Below are 20,912 nucleotides of genomic sequence, written 5' to 3'. Positions count from 1 at the left end.
CCTAAAACTAAATTACAAGAAGACAAAAATAATGATCATTAGTAAGAACACCAACATAAACGCCCAAATTACAATAGGCGATACACCCTTAGAAAGAGTGGAAAAAATATGCTATTTGGGCTGCAATATTAAGGATACTTGGGATCACAGCTACGAAATAAAAACTCGTATTGAAAAAGCCAGAAGCTCTTTTAACAGCCTTAGTAGGATTCTCTGCAACTTATCTTTAACTATCAATATACGCATAAGAATTCTTAGATGTTACGTCTTTAGTGTCTTCCTCTATGGAGTAGAAAGCTGGAGCCTTACAGAAGATGCCATAAAACTATTAGAGGCATTTGAAATGTGGTGCTACCGACGTATGTTGAGGGTCTCATATATACACCACACAAGTAACATAGAGGCTAAGAAAAGACAAAGAAATTATTGAACCGTAAAGAACAGAAAATTGGCTTACTTCGGAGACATCATGCTTAATAATAAATACCGACTTCTACAAGGCAAGATTGAGGGTAATAAAGGCTCTGGACGTAGGCGTATATCCTGGCTGGCCAATCTTAGGAAATGGACTGGTCTAACGTCAACTGATCTATTTCGAGCTGCTGTGAATAGAATAAGATGGGTCAATGTGGTCCCCAACATCTCTAGAAGATAGTCACATTTAGAAGAACATAAAATATTATTATACATTGCTTTAATTTGTCAAATATTTCTTTTGGTATTTCTACGATACAATATTTAATTTAAAATGACTTCCCTTCTGAGGAAGCTGTTTCAGCGGATGATATTCTATGGAAATTAAAAAACAGTGTTGTGTTTTAATACTTAGTTTTAACATTAAACATTAATTTCCATCCAGTAACGGTGAATTTTATAATTATAGTGTTATCAAAATATATAATATACATATTTGATTAGATACGGAATAACTTTTAATGCAATACATTGTTATCCCTGTATACTGACGTGTAAATATACTACGTGACTAATTTTTTATCGTTTATGTGACTCATGTGAACCATTTAAAAATACTTTAAAATTGTATCATTGTTTTATATTATCATCTATATTCGTTATTGTATGTTGATTTTAAAATAAACAAACGTGCAAATTTAAAAGAACGCAACTTTTTATAATTCTTATTCTTTTTGGACATGTAAGAGAAAGGTCGAAGTCTTTGAAAATGGTAAAAAGTGAAAACAAAAATATTAACAGGGTGGAACCCATTGGAAAAGGAAGAAAATATAACAAAGATCAAATAAAAAATAATTTAGTGGCGTTATGAGGTAGGGAAGTGGAAAGGGGTGGTTTTTAAGGGTAAAAACGGTTTATTAAGATTTCCGGCAAAACTACAAGTCCTATGAAAAAAAGTTTAATGACAAAGTTGTCATTTAACCCACTTATTGGTAAGTTTCGTCAAATTAAAAAAATCCACAAACCTAATCCTATAAGATATGATCTCAAACAACTATGAGGTAATGATACCAAACAAGACATACGGGAATATCTGAAGAACAACATATCTAAGTCAGAAGTATTTAATGATGTTGAAACAGAAATAAATAAGTTACAAAAGAGGTTACATACTATTTACATAGGCAGAGAAATATTAAACCAATACCTGCGACCGACAAGGTATTCGGGATTGGATACTCAAGAGGCACTTTTTGCAATACAAGTTCCCTTTTAGCGATGCGATGTAGAGAGTGAATTGTGATGTTTTGTTGTTTATCAGGAAGCGTTCACTAGAATAAAAAAAATGATGAACTGATAGCCCCAGAAAGGCTATCAGAAAAATATGTAGAAATAGAGAGATTAGAAAAACAACATAACAGCTTTAACATATACAGGAAAATTAAAGTAACAGCTGGCATATACAAAAAAGAGGTATTGGAAACATAATGGACAAAAACAGCAAAAATAATAATTGAAAGTGCAGAGAAAATAAATAGATGGGAAGAATATATAAAAGAGCTGTTTCAAGATGACGAAAGAATGGAGACAATAGAAACAAATGGTAGAAATGAGCTACAATTACCAAAGGGGAAATTGAAAAAGCACTAAAACGTATAGCAAGTGATAAAGCCATGGGACCAAATGAAATACCTACAGAAATCTTAATACTACTAAGAGAAAACCACGTTGATATACTAGAATCATTCAATGACATTTACTATACCGTGGAAATTCCGAAAGAATGGCTGAGTTCATCCCAATACTCAAAAAACCCAACGCAATGAAATGTGAAGAATATACGATGACCGAAGGCCAAACTGGCCTTCAGAAGGCGCTTCTGAAAATGTTGATCTAGTGACAGCTCATTACCGGTCTTAGAGTGTTGATCTGAAACAGACCTGTTCCGTGGCTAAGTGTTGATTAGTCACTTCCCGCTCCTTGTCGGATCGAATGTTGATCGATCCGTACACCTCTAACCCATTATTCCTTCTCTTCAGCTTGTGTGTATTAAGAGACCGTATTTTCGTTTCGATTTTTATGACAATTATATTTTATTTTTCACAGGTATTAAACAGTCTGTCAAGGCGGTGGTTGATACCGTTGTCGCTAGAATTAACAATTAAATTTTGTACATATTATCTAGGACATAATTTTATTTTGTTATTTATTTGTTTTAGTTTTACTAAGTATGTTGTCTAAAAGACCTACCCGTCACAGGGTGCAAATTTAAACGAACAGTGGGAACAATCGACGGAAATTAAAATAAGGATTGAGAAAACCTCATCACCTTTCGTCAAAATGAAAAAAATCTTTAACGAACACGATATAAAATTAGAAATAAAAGTTCGTTTACTAAAATGCTACATATTCTCTGTTCTCTGTATGGAGTGGAGTCATGGGCCTTAACTGAAGCATCACTGAAGAGACTCGAAGCATTTTAAATGTGGTGGTGCTATAAACGCATGTTGAGGATTTCCTGAAGATATAAAGTTACCAACGAAGAAGTTCTTCACAGAATGGACGTGAAACGTCGCTAATGGACAACTATAACAACCACTTCGGACCATAGGTACTTCAAGGTAAGGTGCATGGGAAAAGAGATCCAGGAAGAAGAAGAATATCATGGCTTCATAACCAACGAAAAGGGTTTAACTTGACCAGAGTCCAAAGTCAGTAACGAATAAGCACTATAAGAAGAAGAATGTATTACATATTTAAACATCACTTTATGTATTACATTCTAATTATATTACCAATTATTATAATTACAGACGGCTTTTGTTTACATACCTTATAATAAACAGTTATTGAATTGGAATATTTATTAACGTAACATACCAGACAATATTACTCATACATTGCACTCGTTCAAATAACAATCAACATAATCATTGCGTTTCATAAGCTAATTCATAAAATTTATTCTCTTCAATTAAATAATTGATTTTGCATATATTAAACACTTACCTACCCATCAAAACTATTGAGAATAATAAAAACCGGTATAGTCCAGTTTTTTTGCATAATTAATTTTTTATTAATCAAAATGTATAATTCGATATTTTCCTCCTTTTTTGCAAATATTTCAAGAACTATTGGGTTTAGAACAATTTTGTTTAGACATAAAAGTTTTGAAATTGAATTTTACAAAAGATAATGCTAGTTTCAAACCTTAAAAATTATTATTATTGAAAAAATAATAAAAAACACAAAAAAAAACAGTTAAAAAAAGGTTTTCTTTGCGAGTTTATTTCCCATACTAAAATCCAACTTAGGACCTTCATATTCCGAGAAAGAAAACTTTTTAATATTTTTAATCACCACACAAAATTTCGTTAAAATCTTTTTAATAGTTTTGCATAATACTTTTGCATTCTTAAAAAAATCAATAGTTTTCAAAATTATGCAAGTTAAAACTAAAACTTCTAGATACTTGAAAATTGTTTTACATTTATATATCAGCCTTTAAGCTTTTACACTCATTTTGAAAAATTAAAATCCGTCGATTAGAAGAGCCTAGCTACCTAATTTTTTTTAATTGTTTAAATTTTGGGCTTATAAACAATTTGAATAACTTTATGCATCGTTGATCGATTTTAATTTTCAAAACGGATACTATAAGTGCGTTGAAAGACGCTTCAAAGAAAAAAAGATGATCGGTTCATTAGTTCTGAGTTATGATCGGTCAAAGTTGACTGCGATTTACAATAAAAGTATAGTATAAGGTTATAAGGTCTGTTTTTTAAATAAAAACCTTTATTATACGAAGCAATAATTGGATACAAATTGACATTAGTTACAGACCACTACAAGTTGGTTAAAATGTCAATTAAAAGAAGTCCCGTCAAAAAATTGACGGGTTGTAGTGATGGGGGTAAGTGAGAGAGCGGAGAAAGGAGATTTTTACTATTGGATCAAGAACATGCATAGGTCTTAGGGGTAGCTTTCTTCTTCTAAAGATGCCTATCTTATTGATGTTGGCGAGCACATTGATCCATCTTATTCTATTCACAGCAGCTCGAAATAGATCAGTTGACAATAGACCAGTCCATTTCCTAAGACTGGCCAGTCAGGATATACATCTACATACGTCCAGGGCCTCGCTTTTCTGGAAGGGAATTTTCTGTTCTTTACAGTGTTAATAATTTCTTTGTCTTTTCTTAGCCTCTGGAGAATAATTATGTTAGTTGTGTAGTGTATATAATATGAGAACATGGGCGCCGGCAGCGGAATGTAAGGAGGTACAATTGCACCCCCCGGTCAGGAAAGAAAGTACATAACTGTACATGTATAGTTCTATATTTTATATTGGTTAATAGTATGTGTAGATGCAAATGCACCCCCCTGAAAATAATCCTGGCGGCGCCCAAGTGTGAGACCCTTAACATACGTAGGTAGCACACCATTTCAAATGTTTCTAACTGTTTTATGGCATCTTTTGTAAGACTCCAATTTTTTACTCCGTAGAAAAGGACACTAAGGGTAGCTTTAGCTATATGATACATCAAGGACATTATGCATATACAGCAGTATTCTTTTCGGAAATGGCACTGCATTATCTTGTACAGAGAGTGAAGTATAATTATACTAATTTACATCTAGTTTGTTCTTTACTCATTACTATTGTTTTGTCCACTATCTTCATCTAGAGTTATTAATATTCTGTTGTTTGCATGACAGAGTAACTTGTCTTTATTGCTCCCTATTCTGTAACCTCATTCGTTGTTGACGCTTTTGAGAATTACATCCATGATTAAATTAAAGAGCATAAAGCTTAGTGAGTCTGCCTGTAGTATTTTGTTGTCTATGTCTATAGGTTCCTTAAGTTCTCCATCTATTCTGGCCTCCATCTTGTTGTTTTGGTAGATGTTTTCAATAGATTATATGATATCCAAAGAACTTCAGAAAAAAAGAATAGATGCCTTTGAAACGTATATATACAGACGGATGCTTAGTAAACAAAAAGAATTACCCAGCATAATTAAAGAGAGAAAAATACAATACTTGGGTCATGTGTTGAGACTTGAAAGATATTAATTACTCCAAATCATATTGGAAGGTAAAGTGCACAGCAATAGATCAGTTGGAAGACGCCAGAACTCGTAGCTGAAAGACCTGAGGAGATGGTTTGACCGCCCATCCACAGAAATGTTTCATGCAGCAGTTTCTACAGCTACAATTGCCATTTGAATCGCCAACCTTCGAAAGGATACGGCCAATAAGAAGAAAGAACTTCTTTATTATATAAAAGATGAATTATACCTTGCTCAGTGGAATGTTTTCTTAAAGTAGATTAGACATAGAAACACTGCAAGAAAGATGAATGTTGAATATGTATACAAGTAGCAGTAGTTTTCTAGCTGTTTTTTAAGGAGCTCAAAAAAAGATTGAATAGCATGGTGGGTTTGGTTCTGAAGTTATTCTCTTGTGTAATTTTAATCTTATTTACTATCTTTCATGAATAACGGGATTCACAACGGGTCACGACATTACCCGTCCTGAGCGTAAGTAACCTTTTCGAGCGTGAATTAGCGACGCAGTGTGAGCGTCACTCACAGTTGGGGTTGTGAAGTGTATGTTATGGGACTAATCTCAAGTCATCAAGCACAGTCGCAGTATTACACATATTTAAAGTTTAAACCTTCAACAGGTTGTATGCCATGCTTTGAAAATGAACAGCAATTGAATGCATAATACAAGTACTTGCAAAATAAGAGAGAAAAAGAAGAAATCTACAGAAAAACGAGGAAATATACAGGAAAACTCGGAAGCAAAAAGGATTATAAGGCAAACATAATGAAAATGATTTACATGGAAATCAAACTTTTATTTAAAAAATGAAAAAACGAATAGAAAAGAAAAATATACCAGCCATTTAGAAGCCTTTCAGTAACAACAATCAATGCAGACTATGATATTATGTAGTATATTCCTACACTTTTATAGAAGATGACTTAGAAGAACAATCTTCATATAAAACTGACCATATATTAATTCAAGAATTTAAGGTGATCACAATGTCAAAGACTAGGAAAACAACAGGATACTAGGAAATAAATGTGGAACTTTCTAAGATTTGGAGTTAAGAATGCTAAATCTGTTGGTTGAAATCCAAAATATCTAAAACCTGGCAAAGGCACTAGTTATATTACTGTTTCAAAAAGGACAACCATGACAATTGTGAAAACTCTAGAGGCCATCAGTATATCGAATGTAATCTATAAAATATACTGCAAAATTATCAATAATAAATAAGCCATGTGTTCAATAAGATTAACAATTATGAAAGAAATTGTCAAAAAACGAAAAGAATTTAGCATAGAAACACATATTGCATTTTCACTTTTTGAAAAAGTCTTTGATCAGGTTGACATGACACAAAGTTGCAGTCAAATTAAGCAAAACTAATAAAAACAAACCAGGTTTGGTATGATCCGATATAGAATGGAAATAGTTGCCAAGCGAGACAAGAGAAATGGGGACTAGAGTGTTTTAAAGCAGGTAGGCCTTTGATATTGATAATGATGATAGCTAAGCAGAATCTGGGACTTCTTTCATAAAAGATGAAAAATGGGTCGAGTTAGATTAGGTTAACTTAGAAAAAAGCAACCCATTAGACCCAGTTCCATTTAGACTTAAAACATTTATTTCGAAATTGTAATTGTTTTAGCAGCATCATAATATCATAAAGGACTTAAAATGATGAAAATTTGAATCTTGGAAGTGGATTTTTGAAGAAATATACGGATATTTTGCATTATTTATGATAAAATGTGTTTAAATACTAAATATCTTATTTTGTAAGATTTCTTTTATATATTTGTTTTCCTAAATTTTCATTGATCTGATGGTTCTATATTCTGATCAACTTTTCTTAATTGCAATTTTCTATATATTCGAGAATTGAGGTAATTTATTATTCTTGAACAAAATTAATATTTTTAAACGATAAAGAACCTTATATAAAAATTTTTTTTTAGTCATAAAACTGATAATGAAAAAGTTTTGCATATTATATGGTTTCAACATACTGAGACATACTATAAAATATATATTATATACAGTATAAAATGTAATAAAAGCATTTAACAACATTTTCCCATATATTCCTTGTTCTTTGCATATGATTGTTAATAAAATATGAAGAAAATGTAAGAATACTTTTTATGCACATAAAATTATGATAAATTTGGACTTTACTGACATGATAATAGGTATTTTCACTGTACAAACAGATCTTTAAAATATATTTAGAAGTTTATGGTTAAAAATATTAAATAAAATAAAAATAAAAACATGTAGAAACTATTAAAGTTATATTTTGCTATTTTCTTCTGTTAAATGGATCATAATTGTGAAACATTCAAAAAATAATTTAACTATATAAGAAATATTATGCTTATTTATAGAATGATATAGGTATAAAAAATACCTAACAAAAAGAGCAAGGTACTTATCACCAAATTCATTTCAATGTCACTATTTATCTTAATCAAGATGTCAATAGTAAGATGTTCTGTATTATTATCTTAAAAAGAAAGGGATTAAATTTAGTATTCTTTAGAAATTGAATGTAGGCACTGCAAATACCAAAACAACGAATATAGGAGCGATTATATTTATATTCGTTGACTAAACTCAGCTGATAACACAGCAGTTATAAAGTTATTTAAAATAATAAAAAAAAATAAACACAGCTTAATCCTAATATGTGTTAAGTATGTAATTTTTATATGTTTGTTACAGCAATTTTTCATAAATTAACACGCCGATGCTGTAAAATAAATTAGATCTTCGGTCAAATATGACTAAACACAAATGACGTACTGTTTTTGTTAGAGCAACCATAGATTATTATTTAACTTAGATTAAATAAATCACTTACCGCAGTAGGAATTTGTTCATTGAAAACCAAAGGAGCTACATCCTTCTCACCTTTCTTTTCGGAGAAAGGTTTTGTCAAAATCGTCATTTTGAAAAATATTTTCTAGCACAAATTTAGGATAATCAATACACTAGTTCGCAACTATAATGAGCCTGCGACTTTACTTGACCAAAACAAAACGTCAAAATACTGTAAATTTTGATATGTTGCGCATGATCAGTTCCCATGTGATATTGGGAGTGGAAGTGTCTTTATTCGGATGACGTCATACATCGTGACATTTGTAACAACTGTTTAAATCTTAGAAGGTTCAAATATATTATGAGAAAGATGTAAAATAATTTTGAAATACTTTATAATATGCAATGAATAATTTTTTTTTGTTAAATTATATTTGATGTCATTGTTGACAGTCAGTACATTATATATTTCACAGGATTTTATTGGTTAAATTCCATTAGACCAATATACAAAAAAATCAATTTTTGCTAGGCAACTATCATTACAACACCAAGACTATTTTTTCTATAGTTCCGTAGCTCCAATTTATGTTCATGATGTAAATTTTAAATATTTTTGTATATTATGATTTCAAAAAAAGATAATTTGTTGATTAGGCCTTGGCAGCAAAAGAAATTTGCGTATCACCGTCATAAGGTAAGCGTAGTTGCCAATAGTGAAGCTGTCTAAGAACAAGAGATCAATTTTCGTTCTAGAATTTTGTTATCAATTTGATTCACTTATTAATCTACTATAATAATACATTACAATAGAAATATATCCTACCTATATATGTATTGAATATAGTTCTTTTATATATAAATCGAATTTTTTAATTACAGTATTTCTACTTCATATGTTTCTATTTTGGATTTTGGAGTTCTTTCATAGCTGTCTTCTAATCCCTACCATCATCTTTTTTTTTTACTTTTCTACTCATCATTTTTGAATCACTTGTGCCAGTACAGACTTCCTCTAATTACTTATTTATTCTTAGGTTTATCCTGTCCAAATCACTTCAAAGACCTTTTTTTCATTCGCTCCACCCCCGTTTCTTCTGGTTTACATTCGTATTTCCTCATTACTTCCCCTTTCTATGTTTGATATTCTTGTGCTTCTTCTTATAAAATCCATATCTATCTCTAATTTTCTTGTGCTTCTTCTTGTAAAATCCATATCAATCTCTAAGAGCCTTCTTTTCAGGGCTACATTAAGACCCATAGTTCAAAACTGATTCCAGCATGGCTCCAAACACCCTTTTCTTATTTTAATTTGAAATAATCCGTTTTGCCCAATTCGCTCTTATCAAAATATTATCCGAAGTATTTGAATTTCTCCACTTGATTTATATTTGTATTCTGTTTTCTTCGGACTTATCTGTAATCCCAATTTTTTATATTCATAATACGCCATTATACATAAATCATATGAATCCCAGGCTAACACAAATTGGCCGTCTGCAAAACAGAATGAAAAAATCGTAATGTTATTCGTAGACATTCCCATTCCACCATATCGTGTTTTCCAACTTTGAAGCGCAGCTTCTATAATACAGATTAAATAAGACAGATGTTGCAACCCTGCCTTCCTCTCTCTATGACATCAATAGGTTGTCAGAGTATTAATTCTTTTTTATTTTTACGATGTTTTCCTTATTTATTTCTAAAATAATCTGTAACAGGTGCTCAATATTTGTTAGATGTTTTAAGGCATCCTACCACTTTGATCTCGGAACATTCTCGTAGGTTTTTTTAAGTCCACAAAGGGCAAATGTAATTGTTTTCCTACATCTATAAACTTTTCTGCTACCTGTTGTTTAAATGCGTTTTTTTTTGTACAGGATCTATCTGGTGTAAAGCTGCTTTGATATTATTCGATTCTATTACCGATGTTTTGTATTTTATCATTAATTACTTACATTCAAACCTCGACAATAATTGCTGTCCTCTGTTGCGTTTCTTAAAAATAGATAGTATACTAAGTGTTCCGTTTTTCACTCCAATGGAAGCTGTATTTGTTGGTAGCAGTTTTGCATTAACTGTGCTATTCTGTTCCATAGATTTAGTAATTCGACAGGAATATTTCCAGGACATAGGGATCGGCTATCCTTCGATCTTGATAATGTGGTTCCAACTTCCTCTAGTGTAATAGCTACATTTCTGCTTACTACATCGTATTAAAGTGAATCTTCCGTTGCGTACCCTGATCTGTTTTCAACAAGCAGGTATTCCTAAGGAACATTTGCTTGAATATTGGTTTCTTTCCATGAATGTTTGCTTCATTATTCCTGTATTTTTCATAAGCTGCCTTATAATGAATTGTTTCTTCCTGAAGTTGGAAGTCTGCAACTACGGTAGATATTATCAAAGGCTTTTTGGGAGCGGATGGAATCTCCGTTCTCTGGTACTCACTGATGATCTCTCTTTTTCTCTCGGATGTTGAAGATGGTGCGTCTGGAGAGATGATTAATGTTTTCACTATTAATGTTTCACCTGAATATCCGTGTAATAGTATCATGTTCTATTAACCACCTGTTGTTCGACTAAAATTTGGTAGCTGTTTTTTGTAATAGTATATTTTTTAACATTGTTCCAATGTACAGTGTGTCCCAAATTATTATGTTTTGCAGGATATGCCGAAAACTAGAGAGGATAGAAAAAAAGGAGTTAAGATGTCATGACTACTTTTTTCGTTAAAGCAACGATTGCCCAATCAAATCATCAATAGCTCCCCACATTAGCGAGACACAGAACGAATATTGAAAAATGTCGAAAACGACAGGGTTAAATATCTTCTTTATTAAGAAAAATTTTAAAAAACTTTATAGGAATTTTTAATAGATACATTATGGTAGAGTTCAGTGGCGCCCGAGAAATTTTTCAGGGGATCTCATTAAGGAAATATAATACCAACTTATGTTTTTTATATGGGACACCTTATATATTTTAACATTTTTCGTTTACATTTTTAATTCTCTTTCACATGATATGACATGTTATATACGAATTTTCAGTTTTTGAAGCTACTATGCAAATAAAATGTTTATAGTTGTCATGTTATAGACACTTAAAAATAAAACACTCGCAACAATGGTAAAACATTTTAACATTTTGTTATGAGGATACTAATCCCTTGACAGTTTTATTTAGCAAAAATAAATTCAGTACCTATCTAACCTTAACCTTAAAGTAAATACTTAACTGCTCATTGTTGGTTCAAAGTGAATTATTTTTTTTAAAGTATTGATTCCATATTATAAATAAAATTGTCACGAAATACGCACTGTATTTTATACCTTTTTCGTTTCCATTTACAATTTTTTATCCTATATAATATCTTCTTTTTTGCATTATTGTTCTGAAGCTAGTTTTTGTGACAATACAATTTACTATTTTTTATTGGGAATAAGCCACAATTTTACTTTAAAATAAGTTTATTTTGACGTTTAGATTTCCGTAAATTGCATTTTTTTTTTATCTAAAATAATATATTGTTACATCTTGTAAAAATGTTCATTTCGTAGAGTAGGTTATATTAATAGGTAATAGTAAAGGTAATATTTAGCAACGTAGCTCGCATATCCATTGCAGGAATATTTAACTGACACAATGAAATATACTGGAATGACTCAAATCCTCACTTAGTTCAGGGGATCTGGAGATAAGAGAGATTCTATTTTAACGATAGTGTTTTATCAAGCATAATAAATTAGTTTATCACATATTTGATAATAAAAGATTTGAACATTTTTGATGAGAAATATATTGCCGAGAGGAATACATTTTTATTTCAACAAGCTGGAGCACCTGTCCTTAATACGTTGGAAATTATTAAAAAAAAAGTTTATAATTGGTGGATTGGAACTTATCGTCCTTGTTCACCAGAACTAAATCCTCCTGATTTTTTTATTTGGCGATTTTAAAAAACAATATTTATAAAACTGACTAATACTAATAAGGAAGAATTATTACAAAGCATTCATCAAGCATTTAGAAAAATAAAGCCAATGCATATACTCAATTGTGTAAGATATATAATAAAAAGGTGTAAATTATTATTATGTATAACAAAACGGGAGAGATTTTGAACATTAATTATAATTTTTAAATTTTTGTAAAGTGAATTCTAGTCGTTCCGTTGTTTATTATTGTTGTCTTTATGTTTATTAAAATACTTTTATAAAATTATTTCTGGTTCTTAAGTATTTTTCGTTCTGTGTAAATTTGTAATTTCAATTTTTTAAGTTGATTGATCGTATTTCTGGTAAATAAAACTGTAAAGGATTATTATCCGCATATTAAAATCATAAAATGTTAGAATATGTTACTGAGCATTTAATTAAGTGTCTATAATAAACAATGTATTTGCAGAGTAGCTCCAACGACTGAAAATAGATATATAATATGTCATATCAGCTGAAAGAAAATTAAAAATGTAAACGAAAAATGTCAAAATATAACAGGTCTCCCATATAAAAAAAAAACATAAGTGGATATTATATTTCCTTAGTGAGACTCCCTTAAAAAAATGTCTTGTAAGCCACTGAACTCCTCCATAATGTATCAGTCAAAAGATTTAATATAGTTTTTTAAAATTTATCTTAGTAACCTTATCGCTTTCGACGTGGGGAGCGATTGATGATTTGATTGGGCAATCTTTAATGAAAAAAGAAGTCATGATATCTCAACTACTATTTTTCTATCTCCTCTAGTTTTTGGTGCACCGTGCAAAACATACCAATTTCGGACACCCTGTAAAGTTAATCACGACTACTTACAGTGTATACGGTAAATTTCTGCACAGCGGTTCTCTTGGATCATTGGTCAACCCTTACTTAGACTTTGTTCGTTTAAAGATGAACTTAAAATGTGTCTGCCTAAAATTTTGCTGATTTAATCGATGATATTTTTAATACCTATACGGTAAGACAGCTTTATCTTTCGGTTTTCATTGTTGGTCGATATTGCGGTTTTCGTCATATAGATCGTTTGACGTCTGTTATAGTTTAACTGTTCTGTTCCAACGCTATTTCTTGATGTTTCATCTTTAATTCCAAATTTTCTTGTATTAGAGTAACACGATCTTTATCTTTAATGTAGTTTGTCTAGTCAATTCGTCCACCTGAAGCTGCGGACTATCTAGTCGATTGAGATATCAGTCACTCGGTCGTCAAAGCTTCATTGGTTATTTAACAGGAATTACCATGTGATTCTAATACTAAAATTGACATTTTAGTAGAATAAGCTATTTTAATCATATTCTATATAACTAATTATGTTCATTTTAAGGTTCAATCTGCTTTGCCGGCTGTCGACACCGGCCCCCCTCCATTTCGTGAACATGTTTGCGTCAAATTAAAAAAACAACAAAAAGAAAAAGAGCGATGTCGACGAATCGAACAAGACAATTATTTTTTAATGCAAAGACTAAACTATGTTATGAGAACAAGTAGAGTAGATAATATGTGGAAAACACCACAGCCAAACTTTTTGAACAGAGTTGCTATTTATGACAATATTGTACCAGAAATTGAAGACTTGATAGCTTTAGATTTTGTAGATGATGATGAAGACTGTCATTTGGGAACAAGGAAATCTAAGTGTTATGCTTGTGCCCCAGAAAAAAATAAAATTGAAGGACCAAAAGTAAATATACATATAGAATACTTATTAATACTATATTAATTTTGTTAATTATTTTAATAGCTTCTGAGATTTCTTTATAACATTTTAGTTTTTTAATTTAAAATGCGCGAGGTATATAATGGAGAGATAGGAAGAATTATAATTTCTGCATTCCATGCCACTAGCAAAATTAAATTACCAATTTTCTTCTTGTGCCGACTCCACTAATGATTCAATGGTGCTTTATATACTATTTTACGAAACCATGAACAAGCGAATTTGAATATGTGTGTATTAGTCGACTTTCAAGTTGCGTTTGTTCCATCCCATCGACTTCCGCGCCATCGATCGCGAGATCCATTCTCTGATCGATGCTATAGGAATCGTAGAGAACAGGAAGGAGAAAATATATCGATTAATTTACACAGCCATATTTGAATTTAAACAATACCATACTGAGATATCCTGTCTAAACGTCTCCTCCCCCAGGTCTTCTTTCGTATTCCTCTCCTACTACTTCCAGAAACTTCAAATCAGCGAGTCTTAGTATTGGGTAATTACACTCGCGATCATAAAATCCGGGTCACCTTGAAAATCGCCGTTATTTAATTTTTTAACGAGCTTTATCGTAAATAATAATAACACAAATACAAACTAATGCATGTTTCTGAGAATTGTTGTCAGCTTAGCGGTTTCCTTTGTAACAAAGAATTCCAATAGTGCCGATTTCGTGGAAAAGTGCACACTTCTCAAAATGAACGGTACCTGTAACTGCCGCTTGTTTTAAATGTCTCATTTGTGCTTCGACTTTCTGTTCAAACGCAACAAACAAACGTTTATTATTGCCGCCATTAGTTTATTACTGCCATTATTAGTGTTTATTATTGTTTATTTTTTGCCAAAAATGCCTTGACTGTTGTTGAAACGGCACGCATTGTTGCGCTTATGGAAGACTGTCACACTCAACGGCAAGCCGCAAGAACTGTTGGCGTAAGCCTTTCTACGGGTTGTTCTTACGGATCGAGACGAGTTTGCTAACCAGACGATCTGGCTCTGGACGAAGAAGAACGACCACGGCACGAGATGACCGTTTTCTTGTGTTTCAGGCTTTACGAAACCGGACCTCAACTGCGGTTATGCATCGAAATTGCCTACAGGAAGTACGCAATTGCAATGTTAGCGTTGCAACAGTCAAGAGAAGACTGCGTTCTTCTGGACTATCTTCTCGGGTAATAGCTACAGGACCGCCACTTGGCCGGGTGCATCGAGTTGCACGACTAGCTTTTGCTCGACAATATGCGCATTGGGGAATTAATGATTGAAGCAAAGTGTTATTCTCAGATGAATCCCGTTTCTGTCTAACTTGATCCAATGGACGTGTAAGAGTTTGGAGAAGAACCGTTTAACGATTTTCACAAGCTTGTATTGCTCCAAGAAGCTGCCATTTGGTGAAATCTCGGTCATGGTTTGCGGAGGTGTATCTTCCGACTTCTGCACAGAATTACCCTTCATCGAAAATGGGTCCTTAACTGTCCGAAGGAACATTACGGACATTCTGGAAGAACATGGTATGCTAAACATGGCAGGGCTTGGAGAAGACGCCGTTTTATGCAGGACAACGCGCGACCGCACGTTGCCAGGATCAGTATGCAATACTTGGACGAGGTTAGAATTACGAGGTTACCCTGGCCAGCTAGGTCTCCGGACCTGAATCCCAGCAAACATCTCTGGGACGATTTGAAAAAACGTATTCAAACCCATACACCTCCTCCTAACAACGCACAGGAGCTTAAGGATCTGTTAGTGAGAGAGTGGAATGACATACCTCAACATGTAATCCGGAGAAAAATTGAGAATATGCGCCGTCGTCTGCAAGAGGTTATTAGAGCAAGGGGAGACAATACACGATATTAGTCATTGAAATTCCACTGATGTTTTACCACGTTCTGTATTTTTCATTTTTTCTTTCGTATGTCTGTTTCAACAATTTGGTTTGTTTTCTGCTTTTTCAATAAAAATAATAAAAAAAAACGTTTTTTTTTTCTTTCAAAACAAACATTGATGACAAATAAAAAATACATTAGCTTAAAAAAAGGTTATTACTGCACCAGATGCAAAAATATTCAAGAAACTTGTAATTTTCAAGGTGACCCGGATTTTATGATCGCGAGTGTATCATCTGACTTTGAACATGATCGAATCATCTTAACCTATGCTCTATCATTTTCATATCTTCCACTGTATCCATTCCGCCCTGACTCTATTGAACGCATCTCCATCGAGTTCCATATTTAGACAAGGTGAAAAACTCGGGTTCGTTCGGAAAAATATTCCCATGAGATTTTTTTGCATAATCACTTTCATGATCTAGTACACCAGAATACGGTTCAAGAAGTCTCCCACGCGAAAAGTGGTCCTAATTTATTTAAACAAATTTTTGTAAATAAATTGTAAAAGTAAATTTTTTGGCCCGGACAAATTTTTTTGGATTATTCTGAATAAAAAAAGGCCTCTAATTTTTCTCTAAAGTTGATCGTTTTTGAGTTATAAACAATTTAAAACTGAAAATTATTATTTTTGAGTTCATTAAGTACCTAAATTCAACCTCAAACCATGTTCATCAGTTCCCGATAAGTATATTGGGCTTATTTCATTTTAAAACATTGTTTTTTAGTTGTTTGAAGCGCTTATGACAGGGCGATCGCTCGGGCTGCCGGGCGTCTGCGTCTGTGACTATTATATTTTAATTATTTTATATGCAGCTCGGACGTTCTTGGCGCTTTCCTACTTTTTAAATATAGCAACTAACTATAGGCATAATAACCGTTCTGTTTATTCTTAATTTGGCACCTCTTGATATGCATTTATTTCGTAGTAACCTATTTAATGCATAAACACACGTGTCCACTTTCATTAGTCTATTTTGGATTGCTTCTTCTATATTTGGTTTTCGTGTTATAATTGTTTGTAGATATTCGACTCTCTCAACTTCCTCAAATCTATATTATGTATTATTATATGTTTGTGCTGTTAAATATGATGGGTATAAGAGAAAAACCAGATATGTCGTTTCTTTCACAACTGAGAAAATTGAATTTTAATGTTCAAAACGAATTATTTTTATTTCAAAAAGGGATTATAAACAGTAGTTTACACTATTATGCTAAGTTAACACTACTATAAAGTATTATAACTAAACTTTTTTAGTTTACAAAAACTAAAGTCGGCTTTATTGCAAAAAAATCTACATCACTCACAGTTTTGCAGGAACAAAAGCATCAATGTCACCTAAAACAGACAAAAACCAGTCGTTTTTATTTTTGAACTAAAAAAGAAAATTAATGCATTTTTTAATGTTTATTTATTTATCAATATATAAATAATTTAAATTTACTGTTAGAGATTAGCCAGGTTGTGGAACAATGTCACAATGCTTTTGGACTGTAAATCCGCATAAGACTCATTAGGTCATTAAACTCAGCCTTTGGAAGTGGTAAAGGACCAAAAAAATTAATGTAGCTAAAAAAATTAATAAATCTCATTTTTATTTAAAAGTTTTTTATACTTCATCATCGTATACAGGCAGCAAAAATTCTCCACATCTTAATGCTGAGTTTTGGTCAAACCGTTTTCGTATTAATCCAGATCCATTGTCCATTGTATGTTGAACGGTAGTAGATGAGACGGCTATGATCAGATGGTGTCACTATTTCCTTTAAAATCTGAGTTTTAAATGGGCATTTTTGTAAATATATTGTGTCTAAAAATGATTTCCAATCCAGTACCATGTTTTGTGACACACTCACTATAACAAACGGCGATGGTTTGGAACGGGAATGACTAATGGCTTCAAAGGGGCTCTTCAAATCCCACAATCCTACATTTTTGTCACACTCCAAATAAAAATTTCCTCTTACAGGAAATGTGATATTTATTTCTTTCAGATTATGGATTTTGTTTACTGCAAAATGAATAAATCGAAAAATAGTAAAGTTTTTATTTTTTTCTCCGGCAGATTCACAGAAGATTTGCAGTTCTTCAACATGGTCTTGTAAATAATTATTGATAAAATGGAGGAAAAGCCTTTTTTAGCCATTCCTTCATGATAGGTATAAAAAATAGACTGATCAGAATAGAGGACACGTACATTATAGACATCCATAGACAATTAGTGTTTATAGTACACATCGTTAGTGGCAATTTTCGGAATTGAAACATTTTTTGAATAATCGAAGGAAGATGGCTTTCTTTTTGTTGTTTTTTTTTGTAGATTTTTATGGCTTGCTTTTTTCTTGAATAATACGCTTCTGCCTTTCTTTTATGCTTTCATAACAGTTAATTGTCTAGTATCAGTATCAGTATCAGTCAAACTATTAAGCTTAATTTAAAATTCATCACACGTTGCGCATGTGTCACTTCTTGGGTATCCAAAAGCAATATTAAATTCCTTATTAAAAAGTTATTCTGTACGCTTCATATGAGACTTTAGCATTCAGATGCTTTTCCTTAAAGAGGTTAAACATTTTTTTAATTGTGAACTCTTCTGGTAAATAAGTCTTTTTTGTATCTTACTATAGTGACTGTGATGACCCTTAAAACGTTTGATGTGGTCACATACCAAACCTTTTGTTAAGTCGTCCAGCTTCCTATGTGTTGCACTATGCTTTCCCCACGTCTGTCCTTAGGAGCTGCACCACTTCTTTTGAGGCTTTCCTTTATATAATTTATTTAATTTTTTGTAATCCCTTGAATGAAACAAAAATCTTTGGCACACACCGGGATATCACAATCGCGAACTCAAACTCGATACGCATAACTTGCATCATGGAAACTAGCAGTATTCTCATTTCGACGAGGCCTTCTATGCTCATCGTGAGAGTGCAGAGCTTTAAAATTTCTCCATATATCTTTTCTTTGCGCCTCATTAATTACCTCAAAGCACTTCAACCTTAAGGAGTTACAAAGCTGTCTAGTTTCATTAGTCGATAATTTCAACATTTTAGAGACTTCTGACATCTTGCCGGTAGTCTTTTTTTTTAAACATAATTTTGTTCTCAACGGACCCCTCCGAATCACTATTAGCAATAATCGTTTATTAATAATCACACAAATAAACAAGAACTTACACTTTTGAGGTTACAATAATATTGGCACGTTTCTTAAAAATGCATCAGCCGGTTTGTTTACATGACATCGCTGGCTTTTTCCCCTGAACCTTTACACTAAGCAGGTTTTTATTCAGTAGGCTATATTTTAGACATTGTTTTACGTCATACTACGGTGGTTTTTTCACAGTTTTAGTACTCTAAAATATAGGTCATCATTTAAAGAATTTAACAGCGCCTCTACCAAGATTTTCAATAAAAAATGACATATCTGGTTTTTTCCCTATACCCTTCATATGTACTTTCCTCTTATATATTCTTTGGCTGTGCATTCCATGTATTTTGTTTTTGTGTCATTAATATAGAGTGTAACAAAAAGGTAGGTCATAAATTAAATCACATATTCTGGGACCAAAAATAGTTTGATTGAACCTAACTTACTTCATTACAAATGTGTACATAAAAAAGTTACAGCCCTTTGAAGTTACAAAATGAAAATCGATTCTAACGTTTATTTCATTCACAGTTCTTACATTTTCCCAGTCAATTTCAATGTTTTTCAACTTATTTATATAGTTAAGTTAAATAAAAAACTGATTAACTGTAAATTTACCTTGAAAGTACCTTCAAATGATGAACTATCACAAAATTTATAAATATGGGTTTATAAGTATTTATGACACTTTCTTTCCACGTGATAAAATTTACCTGTTACCTCATAAATCACTTTTAATGAATTTTACCGAAAACTGCATTTTCAACAGAAATATATTTATACACCCCTGTTTTGAAATTTGAATTATTTGAAAATTGAAACTAACCACTGTATCCCACTGTCCACTGTACCCCGACCACCCCTACCCTTTGTCTATTGGTACTACCCATTCTCCGTAGGTCTTTGGATTACGAATATGCTAGTTCTTCTTGTGCCTATTTGATTTCTAAATGTGTTTGTTATTTCTTCTTTTGCAAGTATCTGCTATTATACCTTCGATTTAATTTCATTACCGACAATGGATCTGTCAAAATATGCCCAAGATGAGCGAATGCACTATAATATTATAATATATGTATACTAAACTACTACTACATAGTAAATTTTTAATTTTTAGATTCCTGAAGAACGCGTACCCTGGGAACTCAATAAAAAGCCGTCACAGAAGACTCGCAGCAAATCCGTACCAGTAAGAAAACCTGAACCAATACTACCATCGATTCCAGAAAAGCAACTATCGTCAAGTAAACCATCCTCCAGCAAATCGACAACCAGAATAAATCAAGTATCTTCTCCAAAGAAATCCAAAAATAGTCGAGATAGGAAGTTTAGTGCCAAGGAACCGCATAGTATTATATTTAATAGGGGTTGTTTAAAACTGTCCGTTAATTTTCCATCAGATACTACTGTCAAATTTCAAGAACGAAACATTGAAAAATTTTTAATTCGTAGTGTGTGTCACTGTAAAAATTCACCTTTAGCACAAGTGTGTTAAAACATAAATATAATTTCACAACTTCAATCAAATACGTTTTTTTATTGGTATCCCATTTTACTTATTTAAAGTACGCCTCAGCGTATCTAAATTCAACTTTTAAAAATGCGAGTGATCATGGCAACATTAACAGTTTTAAATATTCAACTACCTGACAGTACATATTACATACCTTGTAATGTTAAATAAATAAAGTATGAATACAATATTAATATATATATATATATATATATATATATATATATATATATATATATATATATATATATATATATATATATATATATATATATATATATATATATAGCAATTAATAGCTAATTTTTTCTTCTGAAACAATGAATTTATTCCA

The 20,912-nt window shown here is 31.9% G+C and overlaps 2 protein-coding genes across 3 annotated transcripts in view; one reads left to right on the top strand and one right to left on the bottom strand.

The window, feature by feature from the left end:
- The window catches only part of LOC140448144 (integral membrane protein 2C), a 46,157-nt gene extending 37,635 nt beyond the window's left edge, over positions 1 to 8,522 (bottom strand). The window contains exon 1 of one of the 2 annotated variants that reach the window (XM_072541233.1): positions 8,342 to 8,522. In XM_072541233.1, coding sequence (XP_072397334.1) covers positions 8,342 to 8,428 — 87 coding nt within the window. In that variant the 5' untranslated portion in view covers positions 8,429 to 8,522. The remainder of the gene's footprint in view (positions 1 to 8,341) is intronic. The other variant, XM_072541232.1, reaches the window with a different exon arrangement.
- A 273-nt stretch (positions 8,523 to 8,795) lies between these two features.
- Positions 8,796 to 20,604, top strand: LOC140448633 (uncharacterized). The gene is made up of 3 exons (XM_072541731.1): positions 8,796 to 8,998; positions 13,630 to 13,986; positions 20,183 to 20,604. Exons 1-3 carry the CDS (start codon positions 8,927 to 8,929, stop codon positions 20,558 to 20,560), a joined length of 807 nt encoding a protein of 268 aa, XP_072397832.1. The 5' UTR covers positions 8,796 to 8,926; the 3' UTR covers positions 20,561 to 20,604.
- Positions 20,605 to 20,912: the final 308 nt, after the last annotated feature.

The sequence above is a fragment of the Diabrotica undecimpunctata genome, chromosome 8, assembly GCF_040954645.1.
Source record: "Diabrotica undecimpunctata isolate CICGRU chromosome 8, icDiaUnde3, whole genome shotgun sequence".
NCBI lineage: Eukaryota > Metazoa > Arthropoda > Insecta > Coleoptera > Chrysomelidae > Diabrotica > Diabrotica undecimpunctata.
The sequence above is the reverse complement of the archived record's forward strand: the minus strand, read 5'-3'. Positions and strand labels throughout refer to the sequence as shown.

What these genes read in the sequence shown, in the direction of transcription:
- LOC140448633 (XM_072541731.1), top strand. Translation starts at nt 8,927, where the DNA reads ATGATTTCAAAAAAAGATAATTTGTTGATTAGGCCTTGGCAGCAAAAG. An exon ending in TTGCGTATCACCGTCATAAG is followed by an intron (nt 8,999 to 13,629) that starts GTAAGCGTAGTT and finishes GTTCATTTTAAG; the next exon opens with GTTCAATCTGCTTTGCCGGC. An exon ending in ATAAAATTGAAGGACCAAAA is followed by an intron (nt 13,987 to 20,182) that starts GTAAATATACAT and finishes TTTAATTTTTAG; the next exon opens with ATTCCTGAAGAACGCGTACC.